Here is a 15,368-nt window from a genome sequence, read left to right as displayed (position 1 = left end):
CACAAAGGTTATTGTCAATAGATTCACCATTTTATATCCAATCAAGCCCCTTTCTCTGGACTATCGACCCTAAAGAGGTGGACACATTGAGCTCTTGGAGGTAAAAGCATTAATCACCAGAGCAGCTTTTCACGAAGGAGGTGTGTGTGTGTGTGTGTGCACGTGTGTGTGTACATGTGTGGGTGCGTGCATTACTCACTGTGTGTGTGTGTTACTCCCTGACTAAGATAGATGCAGAAGGGCTCTTTGAGATGGAAGGATTGTAAATGTGAGAGATTTCTCGTCAGATCTTCTTCCCTTCCTGGGCTTTGGATGGATAACTGGATGGAGTAGATCTGGTCCACTTTGCATATCTGTGCTCTCTCATCTGCAGAGACAACAACACATCAACCAACTGGCTGCACAGCCTTGCTTTGATACCAGCTCACTATGACTATCTACTTCCCTGATTTACATTTGTGATAAAAGGGCTCACAAATGAACAAAGATCTGCTGTGATTGTCACACAGGTTCAAGCACACACACATACACCTACACACACATACACATCCACACACACACACGCAGTCAGAGTAATTGCATGAGAAAGTGGATGTTGTTGATCAGAGCTGTGTTAACACACACACACTCACAGTAGGGGCATGTCCAGAGGAATGGATCATAATTAACTGTGCTGGGCCTAGATTGACTTTTATCACAGGGTCATTTATTTAAATTAGATCACCCATGCCTAGACAACTACACACACGGCACACACACACGCACACACACGCTTGGGCGACTTAATCTGCTGGCCGGCCCTGCTGGAACAATCAGCTTCTCACAGAGAGAGAGAGAGAGAGAGGGAGAGAGAGATAGAAGGGGGGCACTGAGGTGTCTGGATGACAAAACACCATCCTACAGTAGTTATTTACCTTGGCTGTCCTCAGAGCACAATGTCATAAACTGCCTATACATGACAGTGCGACCTTTTAGATGTGTGAACTTGACTCAATCAAACTACGCAGTATATTGTGATACGTGTTCTTGGGTAGATTACATTGTTCTGGTTGTTATCACTTACCTGTTAGTCATGGAACATAATACAATATCAATGTCCATATCATTCAGATCATATGATATCCATGCCATAGTAGTGTGTTTGATCTATGGCTTTTTATTGAGCTGCCATCTTGGCCAGCTCTTGGAAAAGAGGTCTCCTGACCTCAATGGGACTTCCCGGGTAAAGAAATGTGAAATGGAAATATAAATTAAAATCATTTTCTCTATATGAACTCATCCCTCTCGCCTCTCTCGGTTCCCTGCAGATCCAGTGCTCCCCCAGGCTGGCCCAGACCCACACCACGTTGATGCTGGTGGGCTCTCACCTCCTCTTCGTCCTGCGCTCCCCCATCCCTCCATCCAGTGATGGCAATGAGTTCCGACCCGGGCTGCAGAAGGGACGGCCTCAGCCCTGACCCCGACCCAATGACCCCTGACCGCAGTGACCTCACCGCCATGATGGCCACCGTGACTGTGACGACCACCGAGACGGGCGGCTCACCGGCCAATGGCGTGAGGATTGGGGCTCAGCAAGGAGGAGCTAAGAAGGGCCCTGCTCAGCGGCCACACCTCTCAGGGAGGAAGCTGTCGCTACAGGAGCGGGGCACGTACCCATCTAGGGGAGGGTCGGAGGGGCTCAACGTCTCCCCCGTGTGGCAAAGCAGACCACCGTGGAGTCCAAACGGTCTCCATCTCAGACGCAGAAGGTGAGAGAACTGACTCTGCACCTAACAGGGAGAGAGAGAGAATTCAATTAACTGCAATAAACATTATGATGCTCCTCTGGAAATAATGGAGTTGGATTAAAGAGGGATAACTGTTAGGTTTATAAGGGTTTGGAGACATAGTTTAAGTGTAGAGCATCTGGCAGAATATCAAGAGTTCACTTCATCTGGGTTTTAAAATAAAGGCTGAATAGAAATAAAATACAAAATGTTGAGGACACGAAGCCACAATAGTGAAAAAATCATATTTCTCTGTTGCAGTCAAGGTTGGCGTGAGGGTTTTAGCTGTGCGTGTTGTGACCAGGGTTCTCAGACATTGAATAAGTAGGATTGTATGGTCCATCGTGCAATTGTGACTCGGTGCTTTTTAATGCAAAGTAACCTCTGTTTCTGTATCAGATAGAAAGTGAATGTCCCGCGTGTGATGTGCCACTAAGCGGTCAGTCAGACAGAGGGGTCAGGTCAGGAGATTTCTCTCTCTTAGAGCTTAAGTCTTAACAGCCATTTGTGTGTGTGTGTGTGTGTGGTGTGTGTGTGTGTGTGTGTGTGTGTGTGTGTGTGTGTGTGTGTGTGTGTGTGTGTGTGTGTGTGTGTGTGTGTGTGTGTGTGTGTGTGTGTGTGTGTGTGTGTGTGTGTGTGTGTGTGTGTGTGTGTGTGTGTGTGCAGTGCGTGTAGCCTACATGTGTGCTCTGATGAATCAGTGCTATGCTCGGGGACATGAAATCTGTAATCTACATCTTGAATATTCTGCCTCTAGCTGAATTACCATCTGGTCTCATGTGAGAGAGCACTAGGAAATAGTCTCCAAGAGTGCGTACTAAATGGCACCCTATTTCCTAGAGATCTGGTCAAAAGTAGTCCCCTTAATAGGGAATATGGTGGCATTGGGATGAGACTTACTTCACTTACTCTTCGACTATACCTCAAGAATTGGAATCCAAATCATGTACCTAATAGTTAATACCCAAGTGGATCCAATTGCAATCTGTGGGGAATTGTTGTATTACCGGTAAAATATATACAAATCCAGTCATGCATTCAATTGAGACTTCTTGTCATTTTTTCCCATTAAAATGTATCTTGGAGAATTAGTGAATGTCAGAGTACATCAGTCTTCACATCATTATTGAGTTGTTGTATTAGGTTAGGGTAATTACATAAGAACAGTGTGGTTGCTTGGTCACATCGGTGAGCTCAGCAGGTACCTGATTCATCACTGACATGTAGGTGCAATCAGTCACGTGGTGTGTGTGTGTGTGTGTGGTGTGTGGTGGGTGTGTGTGTGTGTGTGTGTGTGTGTGTGTGTGTGTGTGTGTGTGTGTGTGTGTGTGTGTGTGTGTGTGTGTGTGTGTGTGTGTGTGTGTGTGTGTGTGTGTGTGTGTGGTGTTTGACTGTTAGTCAATACCGCTTTACCTTGTGTGGGACACATCCTCCTCTATACCAGCCCCCTGATAAACACTCAAAGTGACATGGTGTTTTATGTATAGAGAGGCTCAGGAGTTGGTTGTCTGGACATGGAATGAGAAGGGAATAACCAGTGTAGTATATAGACTATTTCTTACATTTAAGTACCTGTCCACAATTAGGTTTCACAACTGATGTAAAATGAATTTGTCACAATCGTTATGAAATATCTTATATTTTTGTGATAGAGGTTTTGTCTGCACAACCCTTGTGTACTTATTTTTGTTCAAGAAAAACTCTCTGTTGAATCACAACCATTATGCCAAATGTGTTGTACGTCAGTTGTACAACTTGAGTGTATTCCACCAGCTCTTCTCTGAAAGACACTCTTTTTAATGAAATGTTGGTTTTCCTCTCTTTTTTTCAGTTCAGGAAGTAGAACTGTCAGGTAGGGAGATGAGTGTATCCTACTTTGCTATGACATGCAAGCCACTCTGACTGACACATGGAGACTGTTCAGAAATACAAATGTGGGAATGAGCAGTTTAAGGGTTCTTTCTGGCTCTGGCTGTCAGTTTGTCTCAAATGGCACCTTATTCCCTAGTGCCCTACCTCTGACTGGGATCCACAGGGCTCTGGTCAAAAATAGTGCATTATATAGGGAATAGGGTGTCATATGGGACGCACAAAGGTTAGCAGAATCCGGGCTTAGGATGCGTCCCAAATGGCACCCTATTCCCCATAGGTCTCTGGTCAAAAGGAGTGCACTTTTAGGGAATAGGGTGTGAATTGGGACGCATACAGGTTGTTCACGCTGTGCATTCTGTGGAGGTATGCAGAGGTTAGCATCATCCAGGCTGTAGCGGTGCTGATTGACAAGGAACCAGGAAATGCTTCTGACCTCACTCACAATGGATAACCTACGACAGGGGTCGGCAACAGGTGGATATCCATTCGTGGGAATACTTGGTGAACAGATTCCCTAAATGAAATTTTTTTCGGCTGAATTCCTGCTTATTTTAGCATTTTTGACGTAACCTCAAACCATCCCACGGGTGATTGTTTTTAGTCAAACAATACCAAAATAACCAGAAATTCAGCAAAGAATGTGTTCACCGGACCTCCCAAGTGGAGCAGCGGTCTAAGGCACTGCATCRCAGTGCTAGAGGCATCACTACAGACAAGTGGAGGCTGGTGACTTGAAAAATTGAGGAGGATGGGAGACCCACGGTATAGGTGTGGGAGATGACAAAGTGTGTTTCAAAAATGGTCAAAGACTAATTATTTTAACCTAAAGCATTTAATRAAGACATTTACGAGAGGGCTACTTACACAGTGATGGAAAGGGATCACAGCAGTGATTGAATGAGGGTATGAGGCATGAGTGTTCAGAGGCTTGACCAGTGCAGGACAGGATTTGACTGTGAAGACAAAAAACTATAACACAACACACTACACAGTTAGACAAAAGAGCTAAGAATGAGTTAGTCCAAGCAAGGAGTAAAATCATTGATGTGTAATAATGTGATTTGTGTTTGTGTATGTGATTAGCTCTACATACAGTAATTAGAGAAAATTGATAGGGGTACTCACAGTGCTTGGAGGGGAAACATCCAATGTGCCAGTGGTTGAGCGGGCACATGAGACGTGGCTTCAGTTCATGTCAGGAGAAAGTTGACAATGGTAGTGGAGTGGAGTAGTCATCACCTCTTAATCAGGGAACAGGAGGGGACTCTACAAATAGCAGATACATTCCATTACAGCTGCGCCATCGTAGGTTGGCACAACGAGTTTCTCTATGAAGTTAAATTCAGACATCTGAAAATTCCTCAAGTCAAACACAGACTGCACGAACTCGCCCACTTGACACATCAAAGTAGCCCGAGAAACGTTCCTGAATAAATCCCTGATCATCCACATACCTGACGATAACTGACACCTGCAAGCAGACTGGTGACACCATAGGTCCCAGAGCGGTGGGGCAATTTTTACCCCCTGGGGCCTGGAGTTTTTCCTTATATGCTAACCTAACTAGGAAAACTCTGGACCCTATAAGGTATGACAGTGATTAATCAGTTGTAAAAAGGTTTTCTCTGGGCTATGATGGTTTTTAAAAAACTCCTGGGAAAACTCCTGGCCCTGGGGGTGATGAAAACCCTGTCAAACTGCAGCTACCTTATATTTGTTCATATATATTTAAGGGAAAGAGAAAGGGGGATACCTAGACAGGTAGCTATCAAATCATTCAGAATTATTTTTGACATCCCAGAAAAGACAGTCGATAGGTCGATATGTTCAGCAAGTAAAGCATCGTAACGGGCAATTATCTCTGCAAGCTCCTTGTAGTTGCCCTTGTTGGTGGAACTTTCCCTCTTGACGTGTCCTCTAAAAGCAGATTCTTCCATGGGCAAAAACGCAGTGGTGTTGAGAACATCCTTGTTTCTTCTTACTTTCTTGTNACTTTCCCTCTTGACGTGTCCTCTAAAAGCAGATTCTTCCATGGGCAAAAACGCAGTGGTGTTGAGAACATCCTTGTTTCTTCTTACTTTCTTGTATGCATTCAACTGAAATGTGTCTTCCGCATTTAACCCAACTGAATCAAAGAGGTGTGGGGGGCTGCCATAATCGACATCCACGACTTTAGATTAGATTAGGACAACCATAGATGACAACTGATAGACAATACAACTCACAAGGCTGAGCTTGCTTTATGCATGTTTGCATCATGCAGGCCAATGCAACTGTAGGCCTTCTACATTTTTTACTCTGTCATCACTATGATGTTGATTGATTAATTCCAGTTAATAACTTTGGATTAAAAACGTATAGGCAGCCTAGCCAGCCCAATTTTGAATATAAACTAAATTTGATCACATTCACATTTTCTCCTGACACACAAATGGCCTATAAATACATAAAGTTGCCAATTAGTCTACCCTGACCAGATGGACAGGGCGCATAGGCTGTATGCATCTGCTATTATTAGTAGCCTACGGTTAATCAGACTGAAAATGAGTTGTAACACACTAGGCGTAGTGGGTGCGGAGTCAGGTGCAGGAGGCAGAAAGTTCAGAATAGCGCTTTATTACGCACAGGGAAAAGTAGTACTCTCCACGAAACTGGGCGTAATCAAACAAATGCCCAAAACAGGTAACTAAACAACACGCACTACCACACGTCAACACAGTGGGAAAAATAATCAAGTCCGATAGCCCAACTCAAAATCTAAACAAGAAACGTGTGAAACAAATCAGACCAAACCAACAGAAAAGGGAAAAGGGATCGATGGCAGCTAGTAGGCCGGTGACGACGACCGCCGAGTGCCACCCGAACAGGAAGAGGAGCCACCTTCGGTAGGAGTCGTGACAATAGTCTTGTTTTCATCCCATACAGCATGTCAGATTTCTAATGCTGCAACATTTATGTCATGAGTTTTTGCTTGTGTCTGTCCGGAGTGATTATGTGTTATCATCTTTGCTAAATAAATACTGGAGGAAAGTGGAAAGCCTACTTAAGCACACGCAAAAAAATGCGCTGCGTCAACCTCTCTCTTTCATCTAACTTTTAATGGATGGTAGCTATCAAATCATTCAGAATTATTTTCGACATCCCAGAAAAGACAGTCGATAGATCGATATGTTCAGCAAGTAAAGCATCGTAACGGGCAATTATCTCTGCAAGCTCCTTGTAGTTGCCCTTGTTGGTGGAACTTTCCCTCTTGACGTATCCTCTAAAAGCAGATTCTTCCATGGGCAAAAACGCAGTGGTGTTGAGAACATCCTTGTTTCTTCTTACTTTCTTGTTGTGTTGCGCAGTTTGAATACGCAGACCTTTGTCATAATCGATGCAGCTTTTTCAAAGAAGGTTGAATCTGATGTAGGCATTTATCTGCTCCCTGCTTTTGTTTTGCCGTTTAGCTCAATGTTCTTCAGGTCACTGTACCCACCTTTTGACCAAGGCTCAGACTTTCAAAAAAGCAGGCAAGGCCAGCAATACAGGCGGCTTGATGAAAGGCTCCCTGTTAATTTGCACCTTTTCTGTGTACCCCAGAGAATAGAAAGGGGTTCTTCAACAAAAAGTCCACCACATTTTCAGCAGTGTTGGCCATTCTACCATTCTGGCGGAGAACTGTACACTCAACTGTACACTCAAGCTGGTARCTAGCTAGCTACTGAAGTTAGCAAGGAAAATTTAACTGGACACAAAAATGATAAGGAATCAAGGTAAGACCCAGATGCAGACTGTCGAAGTAACAATGTTTATTGTAGCAACAGGGAAAAGACAGGTCAAGGCAGGCAGGGGTCGATAATCCGGGGTAGGGCAAAGGTACAGGACAGCAGGCAGACTCGGGGTCAGGGACAGGCAGAGTTCAGTAATCCAGAGGTGGAGCAAAGGTACAGTCAAAAACCAGGAGGACGAGAAAAGAGAGGCTGGGAAAAGATAGGTGCTGACAGGAAACACACTGGTAAGCTTGAACAAACAAGATAAACTGGAAACAAACAGAGAACACAGGTATAAATACACAGGGGATAATTGGGAAGATGGGCAACACCTGGAGGGGGATGGAGACGAGCACAAGGACAGGTGAAACAGATCAGGGTGTGACAAAAATAAAGTTCTAAAACCGAGAAAAACTATTTATAACTGAGAAGAGACATACACTGAGTGTGAAAACCTCCTCCGTCTCCTGTAATTAGAAAAAACACATTTGAGTTGAATAATATCAACTAAATGCTCAACTATCACTCTTCAATCTTAATCTCTATCCAGCAATGACACAAAGCAACACATAGAACCCCCATAATGCTCTGTGGCACAACCCCAACACAACACACTAGGTCCATTCTCTGATCCTAATTCCATTATTGGATGGATAACATGTCAGATCATACTGCAAAAGCTTTGATTGTTTAGAGGACATCCTCCGGAAATGGTGATAATTACCATGTATGTCTATGGAAGGGAGTGAGGCCTACGAACCTCCTATTGTAGCCGATTTGTTATTGAAGTCAATGCAGCCAGAGGAGGACGGAAGTTAGATGTCCTCCGGCTACACCATGGTGCTACCCCAGACAGTGCTGTTCAGGCTACTGTAGGCCTTCATTGCAAAACAGTGTGTTTTAATCAATAATTYTTTTGACATGAATATATTTAGCATAGTTTTATCTAAAAAGGATAACTTTTTTTATGTTTCACTATTTTTATTTTTATGAAATTTCACTGAGGAGCCTCCACTGCTACAGACCCGGGTTCGATCCCGGGCTGTGTCGCAGCCAACCACGACCGGGAGACCCAAGAGGTGGTGCACAATTTGGCCCAGCGTCATCCGGGTTCGGGGAGGATTTGGCAGGCTGGGATGTCCTTGTCCCATCGCGCTCTAGCGACTCTTTGYGGTGGGCCAGGCGCATGCACGCTGACTTCGGTCGCCAGCTGTACGGTGTTTCCTCCGACACATTGGTGCAGCTGGCTTCGGGGTTAAGCGAGCAGCATGTCAAGAAGTAGTGTGGCTTGGAGGGTTCGTGTTTTGGAGGACACATGGCTCTCGACCTTCGCCTCTCCTGAGTTGGTACGGGAGATGCAGCGATGGGACAAGATTGTAACTACCAATTGGAAACCACGGAAATGTGGAGAAAAGGGGTAAATATAATAAAAATGTGTTCACAAATTCTTTCCACAAATAATAGAAGAGACACACACTGAGTGTGCAAAACATTAGGATATTGAGTTCCTAATATTGAGTTGCACCCCCCGTCTTTTGCCCTCAGAACAGCCTCAATTTGTAGGGGCATGGACTCTACAAGGTGTTGAAAGAGTTCTACAGGGATGCTGGCCCATGTTGACTCCAATGCTTTCCAAAATTGTGTCAAGTTGGTTGGATGTCCTTCGGGTGGTGGACCATTCTTGATACACACGGGAAATGGTTGAGAATGAAAAATCCAGCAGCGTTGCAGTTCTTGACACACTCAAACCGGTACGCCTGGCACCTACTACCATACCCCATTCAAAGAGACTTAAGTCTTTTGTCTTGCCCATTGACCCTCTGAATGGCATACATACACAATCCATGTCTTAATTGTCTCAAGGATTAAAAATCCTTCTTTAATCTGTCTCCTCCCTTTCATCTACACTGATTGAAGTGGATTTAACAAGTGACATCAATAAGGGATCATCGCTTTCACCTCGATTCAGTTGGTTATTACTGCATTGTCGGAACTAGAAGCACAAGCATTTCGCTACACTCGCATTAACATCTGCTAACCATGTGTATGTGACATTTTTATTTTTATTTGATTTGATTCACMTGGTCAGTCTATGTCATGGAAAGAGCAGGTGTTCCTAATGTTTAGTACTCTCAGTGTATGTGATCGTGTCTCAATGTAATCAAGGTATGAAATTATATATATACAGTATTTTTTGGCTTAGTTGTGGTCAATTTGCAGTGTACAAATTATTATAATTATGTCCCGCCCCCTCGACCATCGGCTCCGACAACAATCGGCCCGCGGCTGAATCAAGTTCCTACCCCTGACCTACAGTATAATGGCATGGAGAGAACATGTTTTTCCTCTATTAAGCGGTGGAGTATTTATCAATGTTTGTCATTGTTTCTGTCCGTCTCTTTCTCTCTCAGTCACTATGCTTCGCCTCTCTTTCTTTCTCCTTCCGTACCTTCTTGCTCTATTTTTCTCCCTGCTAATCCCTCACCCCCCCCCCTCTCCACCATGAGTTTTATTTATGTGGCTTTAATTTCAGTCTCTTGTTTTTAAACCGAGGATTAAACACAGTAATCTGTAGAGAAACACCTGAAACAAACAATGCAGAGATACTTTACCAGTATTAGACAAAACACAGCACACAGACGCATGATTACAAACACATCCACAATAGCATCCCACATCCTTTGTCYCATATTTTTTATGTTCCTGTAGAATCTCTCCCTTTTCTCTCTCTCTCATCTCTCATCTCTTTTCTCTCTCCCCCCACACTCTCTCCTCACTTCCCAACCACAATGACAGCATCGCCTTCCCACTTTGCAGAAAAAGCATGAGCAGCGTTGTGGCACCAATAAATCTCCCTTCTCTAATTATTGACTCATCACCCGATATTTAGTCAGGGTTGACTAATGTCTATCTCAGCAGGCCACCATCCTCCCGCAGTGCACTCAGGTGTGTGTGTGTGTCTCTACGCTCACTGAGGAGTTGGAAGAAGACTATTGATCACTCTCTCCTACAGGGCCACTTCGAGTTGAGGGACAGAACTAAAATGGAGGTGTAGTTTATACCCTTCTCCACCTCCATGCTAAGTAAACTAAGGGAAAGAAAGAGATGGTTTTGTTGCCATACTCGTGATGCAGCAGCAGGCTACACAGGATGTTTTTTTGGTTGGAGATTCTCTCAGTGCGCTACAGTATTCATATCTGTGTCTAAGTGTGTGCGTCCCAAATGACACCCTATTCCCTACATAGTACGCTTGTTTCGACCAGTTACTAAATGGGGAACATGATATCCATCCTCCCTGTAAGACATGAGGAGAAATGAGAAATCAATGGACAAGGAGAGGAGGAAGAGACGTGTCAAGGGAGAGATGCATAGAAGGAAATGACAGCTCAGCAACTCTCACCCCCGAGAGGGTAGAAGGGAGTGGAGGAATAGGTGGAGTAATAGAGGGAGGGAGGGAGGAATGGCTTTCTGGGTCATCTGATGCAGTAGCCCATCCGTGACAAGGACTTACAAGTTGTGCGTTCCGAGATGGCGTTCTGCACACCACAGTTGTACTGTGCCGTTATTTGCCTGTTTGTGACCTTCGACCTAATTAACAAGCTGTTTTCGCCAACTGGACTGCCGCTGACTGGATGTTTTTTGTTTGTTGCACCATTCTCGGTAAACCCTAGACACTGTTGTGCGTGAAAAGCCCAGGAGGCCAGACATTTTTGAGATACTGGAACCAGTGGTGTAAAGTACTTAATTAAAAGTACTTTAAAGTACTACTTAAGTCATTATTTTGGGAATCTGTGCTTTACTATTTATATTTTTTACAACTTTTACTTTTACTTCACTACATTACTAAAGAAAATAATGTAATTTTTACTCCATACATTTTCCCTGACAGCCAGAAGTACTCGTTGCATTTTGAATGGCTAGCAGGACAGGAAAATGCTCAAATTCATGCACTTATCAAGAGAACATCCCTGGTCATCCCTATTGCCTCTTATCTGGCAGACTCACTGAACACAAATGCTTTGTTTGTAAATCATGTCTGAGTGTTGGAGTGTGACCCTGGCTATCGTGCCGTCTGGTTTGCTAAATATAAGGAATTTGAAATGATTTATACTTTTACTTTTAATACTTACGTATATATTAGCAATTACATTGGCTTTTGATCCTTAAGTATATTTAAAACCAAATACTTTTAGACTTTTACTCAAGTATTATTTTATATGGGTGACTTTCACTTTTACTTGAGTCATTTTCTATGAAGGTACCTTTACTTTTACTCAAGTATGACATTTGGGTACTTTTTCCACCACTGACTGGAACTGGCATGCCTGGCACCGGTGATCATACAACGCTCAAATGTCACTTAGGTCAGTCGTTTTGTTCATTCTAACATTCAATCGAACACTATCTGAATGCCTCGATGCCTGTCTGCCTGCTTTATGTAGCAAGCCAMGGCCACGTGACTCACATTGAGTTAACAATTTTAGTGAATGGGGTGGTGTACCTAATAAACTGAGTATATATCATAAGGCCTTTAGTTGAGGGCCTAGTTATACCATTACACAGTGGTGTTAGGAAACCCCTGGTTTATAGGCCACATCTGGCCTGCAAGTCACATTATGTTGGCTTGCAAAGTGATGTAATTCCTATTGGAATCCAGCCAGTGTTAGGATATCCAACAAGTGACATTTTTTATCACCCACAACCTTCATTCAGAATGACTGCCAGGGTAGGGAAGATTGAATACTGAGACTACCAACAATCATCTAAACTGGAACAACAATCTCAGTAATGGGTGCAATAAGTCCAACTACTAACAGATTAGTTTAGTTTAAAAAAAACGTTTATCTTTGTGTAGCATAACATTAATCAGCCAATCAATGTACATGGCCGTCATTGTAAAGTAAGAATGTGTTCTTAACTGACTTGCCTAGTTAAATAAAGGTTAAATAAAAATAAAAACATGCAAAAACACATTAAATTAACAATTCTGAAAATCACCCTGCAATACCGCATGTTGGAAAATATGATATACTGTATATATGTAGAACCCTTCTTGCCTTCCAAAGAATCATCAAATAACCTTTCTTCCCAAAAACGCTACTCTGCATGTTAAAGATTCTAGGTAGAACCCTTTGCCTTACAATGAACCGTTGTCTTCCAAAAAGRGTTCTTCAGTTCAAAACGAATCTTGGTAGAGCCCTATCCCTCCGCCAAGAACCGTTTTGGAACCATTTTTTCTAAGCATGTAGGGAGGGGACAGGGCCACTCTGATGATGATGAGGTCATGGAGTAAGTCATTGGGATGTATGAAGACCTGGGTGATTTATTTGAGATGTCTTGAGTCATTGTGTGTGTGTGTGTGAGTGTGTGTGTGTTGTGTGGTGTACCTCTGTGTGGTGTGGTGTGGTGTGTGTGTGTGTGTGTGTGTGTGTGTGTGTGTGTGTGTGTGCGTGTGCGTGCGTGCGTGCATGCGTGTTTTTGTATGTGATGATTTAAGTTCTTCAGCATGGCCCAGCTCTTTATCCATCAGCTCAGATACAGTATATACTGCAGTGGAGATGTCACTGAGCATGCGCCAAACAATAGCTGGACCTGGCACAATGGGCTAACAACAGTGTCCGGTTTTTCTTTATCTCTCCCTCTCTGTCCCTCTCTCTTTCGCTCACTCACTTTCACTTCCTGCATCTCACTCCACATACAGTAGCATACCTTACACTCTGTGTCTCACTGTGTGTTTGTGTCTTCATACCTCTTGTAGTACTACGCTTGACTCACACCCTCTCTGGCTCTCCCTATGCATTGGCACACGCCACTCATCCGCTGTACTGTACAGTACTACACTACCTCACCCTCTGTGCTGTACTACACTCCCCTCACCCTCTGTGCTGTACTACACTACCTCACCCTCTGTGCTGTACTACACTACCTCACCCTCTGTGCTGTACTACACTACCTCACCCTTTGTGCTGTACTACACTACCTCACCCTCTGTGCTGTACTACACTACCTTACCCTCTGTGCTGTACTACACTACCTTACCCTCTATGCTGTACTACACTACCTCACCCTCTGTGCTGTACTACACTACCTCACCCATTACACGGTAGAACACTCCCCTCTCCCCCTGTGTGTCTGTGGCCTGTAGTGTACAGTAGTTGGTTCCTCTCTACATTTCTTCCCAAGATCCTGCCTTCTAGGGAGTTTTTCCTAGCCACTGTGCTCTTCTGCCTCTGCATTGCTTGCTCTCTTTTGGGGTTTAGGCTGGRTATCTGTTAAGCACTTTGTGACAACTGCTAATGTAAAACGGGCTTAATAAAATAAGTTTGATTCATTGATTGACTGTATCCAGGGCTTAGTTTCAGCCCCAGTCAGTCTGTAAACATGCTCACAGCTCCAGTGCAGAGCCCCAGTTTCAGGGGCCCAAGACCTGGACTGTCTAAGCCTAAACCACAGCTTTCTCACCGTAATGAGGGAACTCCACTCAATCACACAATGTTCTCGCTCTTTCCCTTTCGCTCTTTGTCTCTCTCTATCTCTATCGATCAACCCGACAGAGCAGGCTAGCAACAGCACCCAGTTTAAATCCCCACCTTTCTCATTATTATTCCTTCCTTCTCTCCCTCTTTCTGTACTACACTACCTCACCCTCTTTGCTGCTTACTACTACACTACCTCTACCCTTTTGTGCTGTACTACACTACCTCACCCTCTGTGCCTGTACTACACTACCCTTACCCTCTGTGCTGTACTACACTCCCCTCACCCTCTATGCTGTACTACACTACCTCACCCATTACACGAGTAGAACACTCCCCTCTCCCCCTGTGTGTCTGTGGCCTGTAGTGTACAGTAGTTGGTTCCTCTCTACATTTCTTCCCAAGATCCTGCCTTCTAGGGAGTTTTCCTAGCCACTGTGCTCTTCTGCCTCTGCATTGCTTGCTCTCTTTGGGGTTTAGGCTGGGTATCTGTTAAGCACTTTGTGACAACTGCTAATGTAAAACGGGCTTATATAAAATAAGTTTGATTCATTGATTGACTGTATCCAGGGCTTAGTTTCAGCCCCAGTCAGTCTGTAAACATGCTCACAGCTCCAGTGCAGAGCCCCAGTTTCAGGGCCAAGACCTGGACTGTCTAAGCCTAAACCACAGCTTTCTCACCGTAATGAGGGAACTCCACTCAATCACACAATGTTCTCGCTCTTTCCCTTTTCGCTCTTTGTCTCTCTCTATCTCTATCGATCAACCCGACAGAGCAGGCTAGCAACAGCACCCAGTTTAAATCCCCACTTTCTCATTATTATTCCTTCCTTCTCTCCCTCTTTATTTAAATTTTTATTGGTCTGTCCATCTCTCTCTCTCCCTCTCTCTCTCCTCTCTCTCTCTCCTCTCTCTCTCTCTCCTCTCTCTCTCTCTCTCTTCTCTCTCGCTCTCCTCTCTCTCTCTCTCGCTCTCTCTCTCTCTCTTTCTCTCTCTCTCTCCTCTCTCATTAGCAGCTATTTAGCATTCATTTGTTGGAGGTAAATACAGGTGAATATATTGATAAAATCACCTTGTCCTAGAGAAATTTACTCGGTTTTCAAAACATCACCACCAGTGTAAGCCTAATGAAACAAGCCCTTAATTGAAGTGTTTCTAAAATTCCCTATGGGAAAAATGAATGGTGGAAAAATGATTGGAACCATTTCCCTGTTTGACCGCAAGGTTTTATGGGTATTATGCTCTATAAAATAGATCTTAAAATTAAATTCTCTCTCTCTTGATCGACCCGACCCCGAAAGAGCGGGTCTAGCTTCCCTTCCCTTCCTTTCTTTCACTATTTTCTGTCTGTCCACCTGTCCATCTGTCTGTCTGCCTCTCTGTCTCTCTCTCTCTCTCTCTCCTCTCTCTCTGCTCTCTCTCTCCTCTCTCTCTCTTTCTCTCTCTCTCTCTCTCTCTCTCCTCCTCTCTCTCTCTCCTCTCTCTCTCTTCTCTCCTCTCTT

General features: G+C 44.0%; 1 protein-coding gene across 1 annotated transcript in view; it reads left to right on the top strand.

Moving 5' to 3' along the window:
• The window catches only part of camkk1a (calcium/calmodulin-dependent protein kinase kinase 1, alpha a), a 133,744-nt gene that overhangs the window by 41,874 nt on the left and 76,502 nt on the right, over nt 1-15,368 (top strand). The window contains 2 exon segments of the mRNA XM_070449255.1: nt 1,308-1,681; nt 1,684-1,748. Coding sequence (XP_070305356.1) covers nt 1,408-1,681; nt 1,684-1,748 — 339 coding nt within the window. The 5' untranslated portion in view covers nt 1,308-1,407.

This window comes from Salvelinus sp. IW2-2015, linkage group LG20 (assembly GCF_002910315.2).
Source record: "Salvelinus sp. IW2-2015 linkage group LG20, ASM291031v2, whole genome shotgun sequence".
NCBI classification, from domain to species: domain Eukaryota; kingdom Metazoa; phylum Chordata; class Actinopteri; order Salmoniformes; family Salmonidae; genus Salvelinus; species Salvelinus sp. IW2-2015.
The sequence above is the reverse complement of the archived record's forward strand: the minus strand, read 5'-3'. Positions and strand labels throughout refer to the sequence as shown.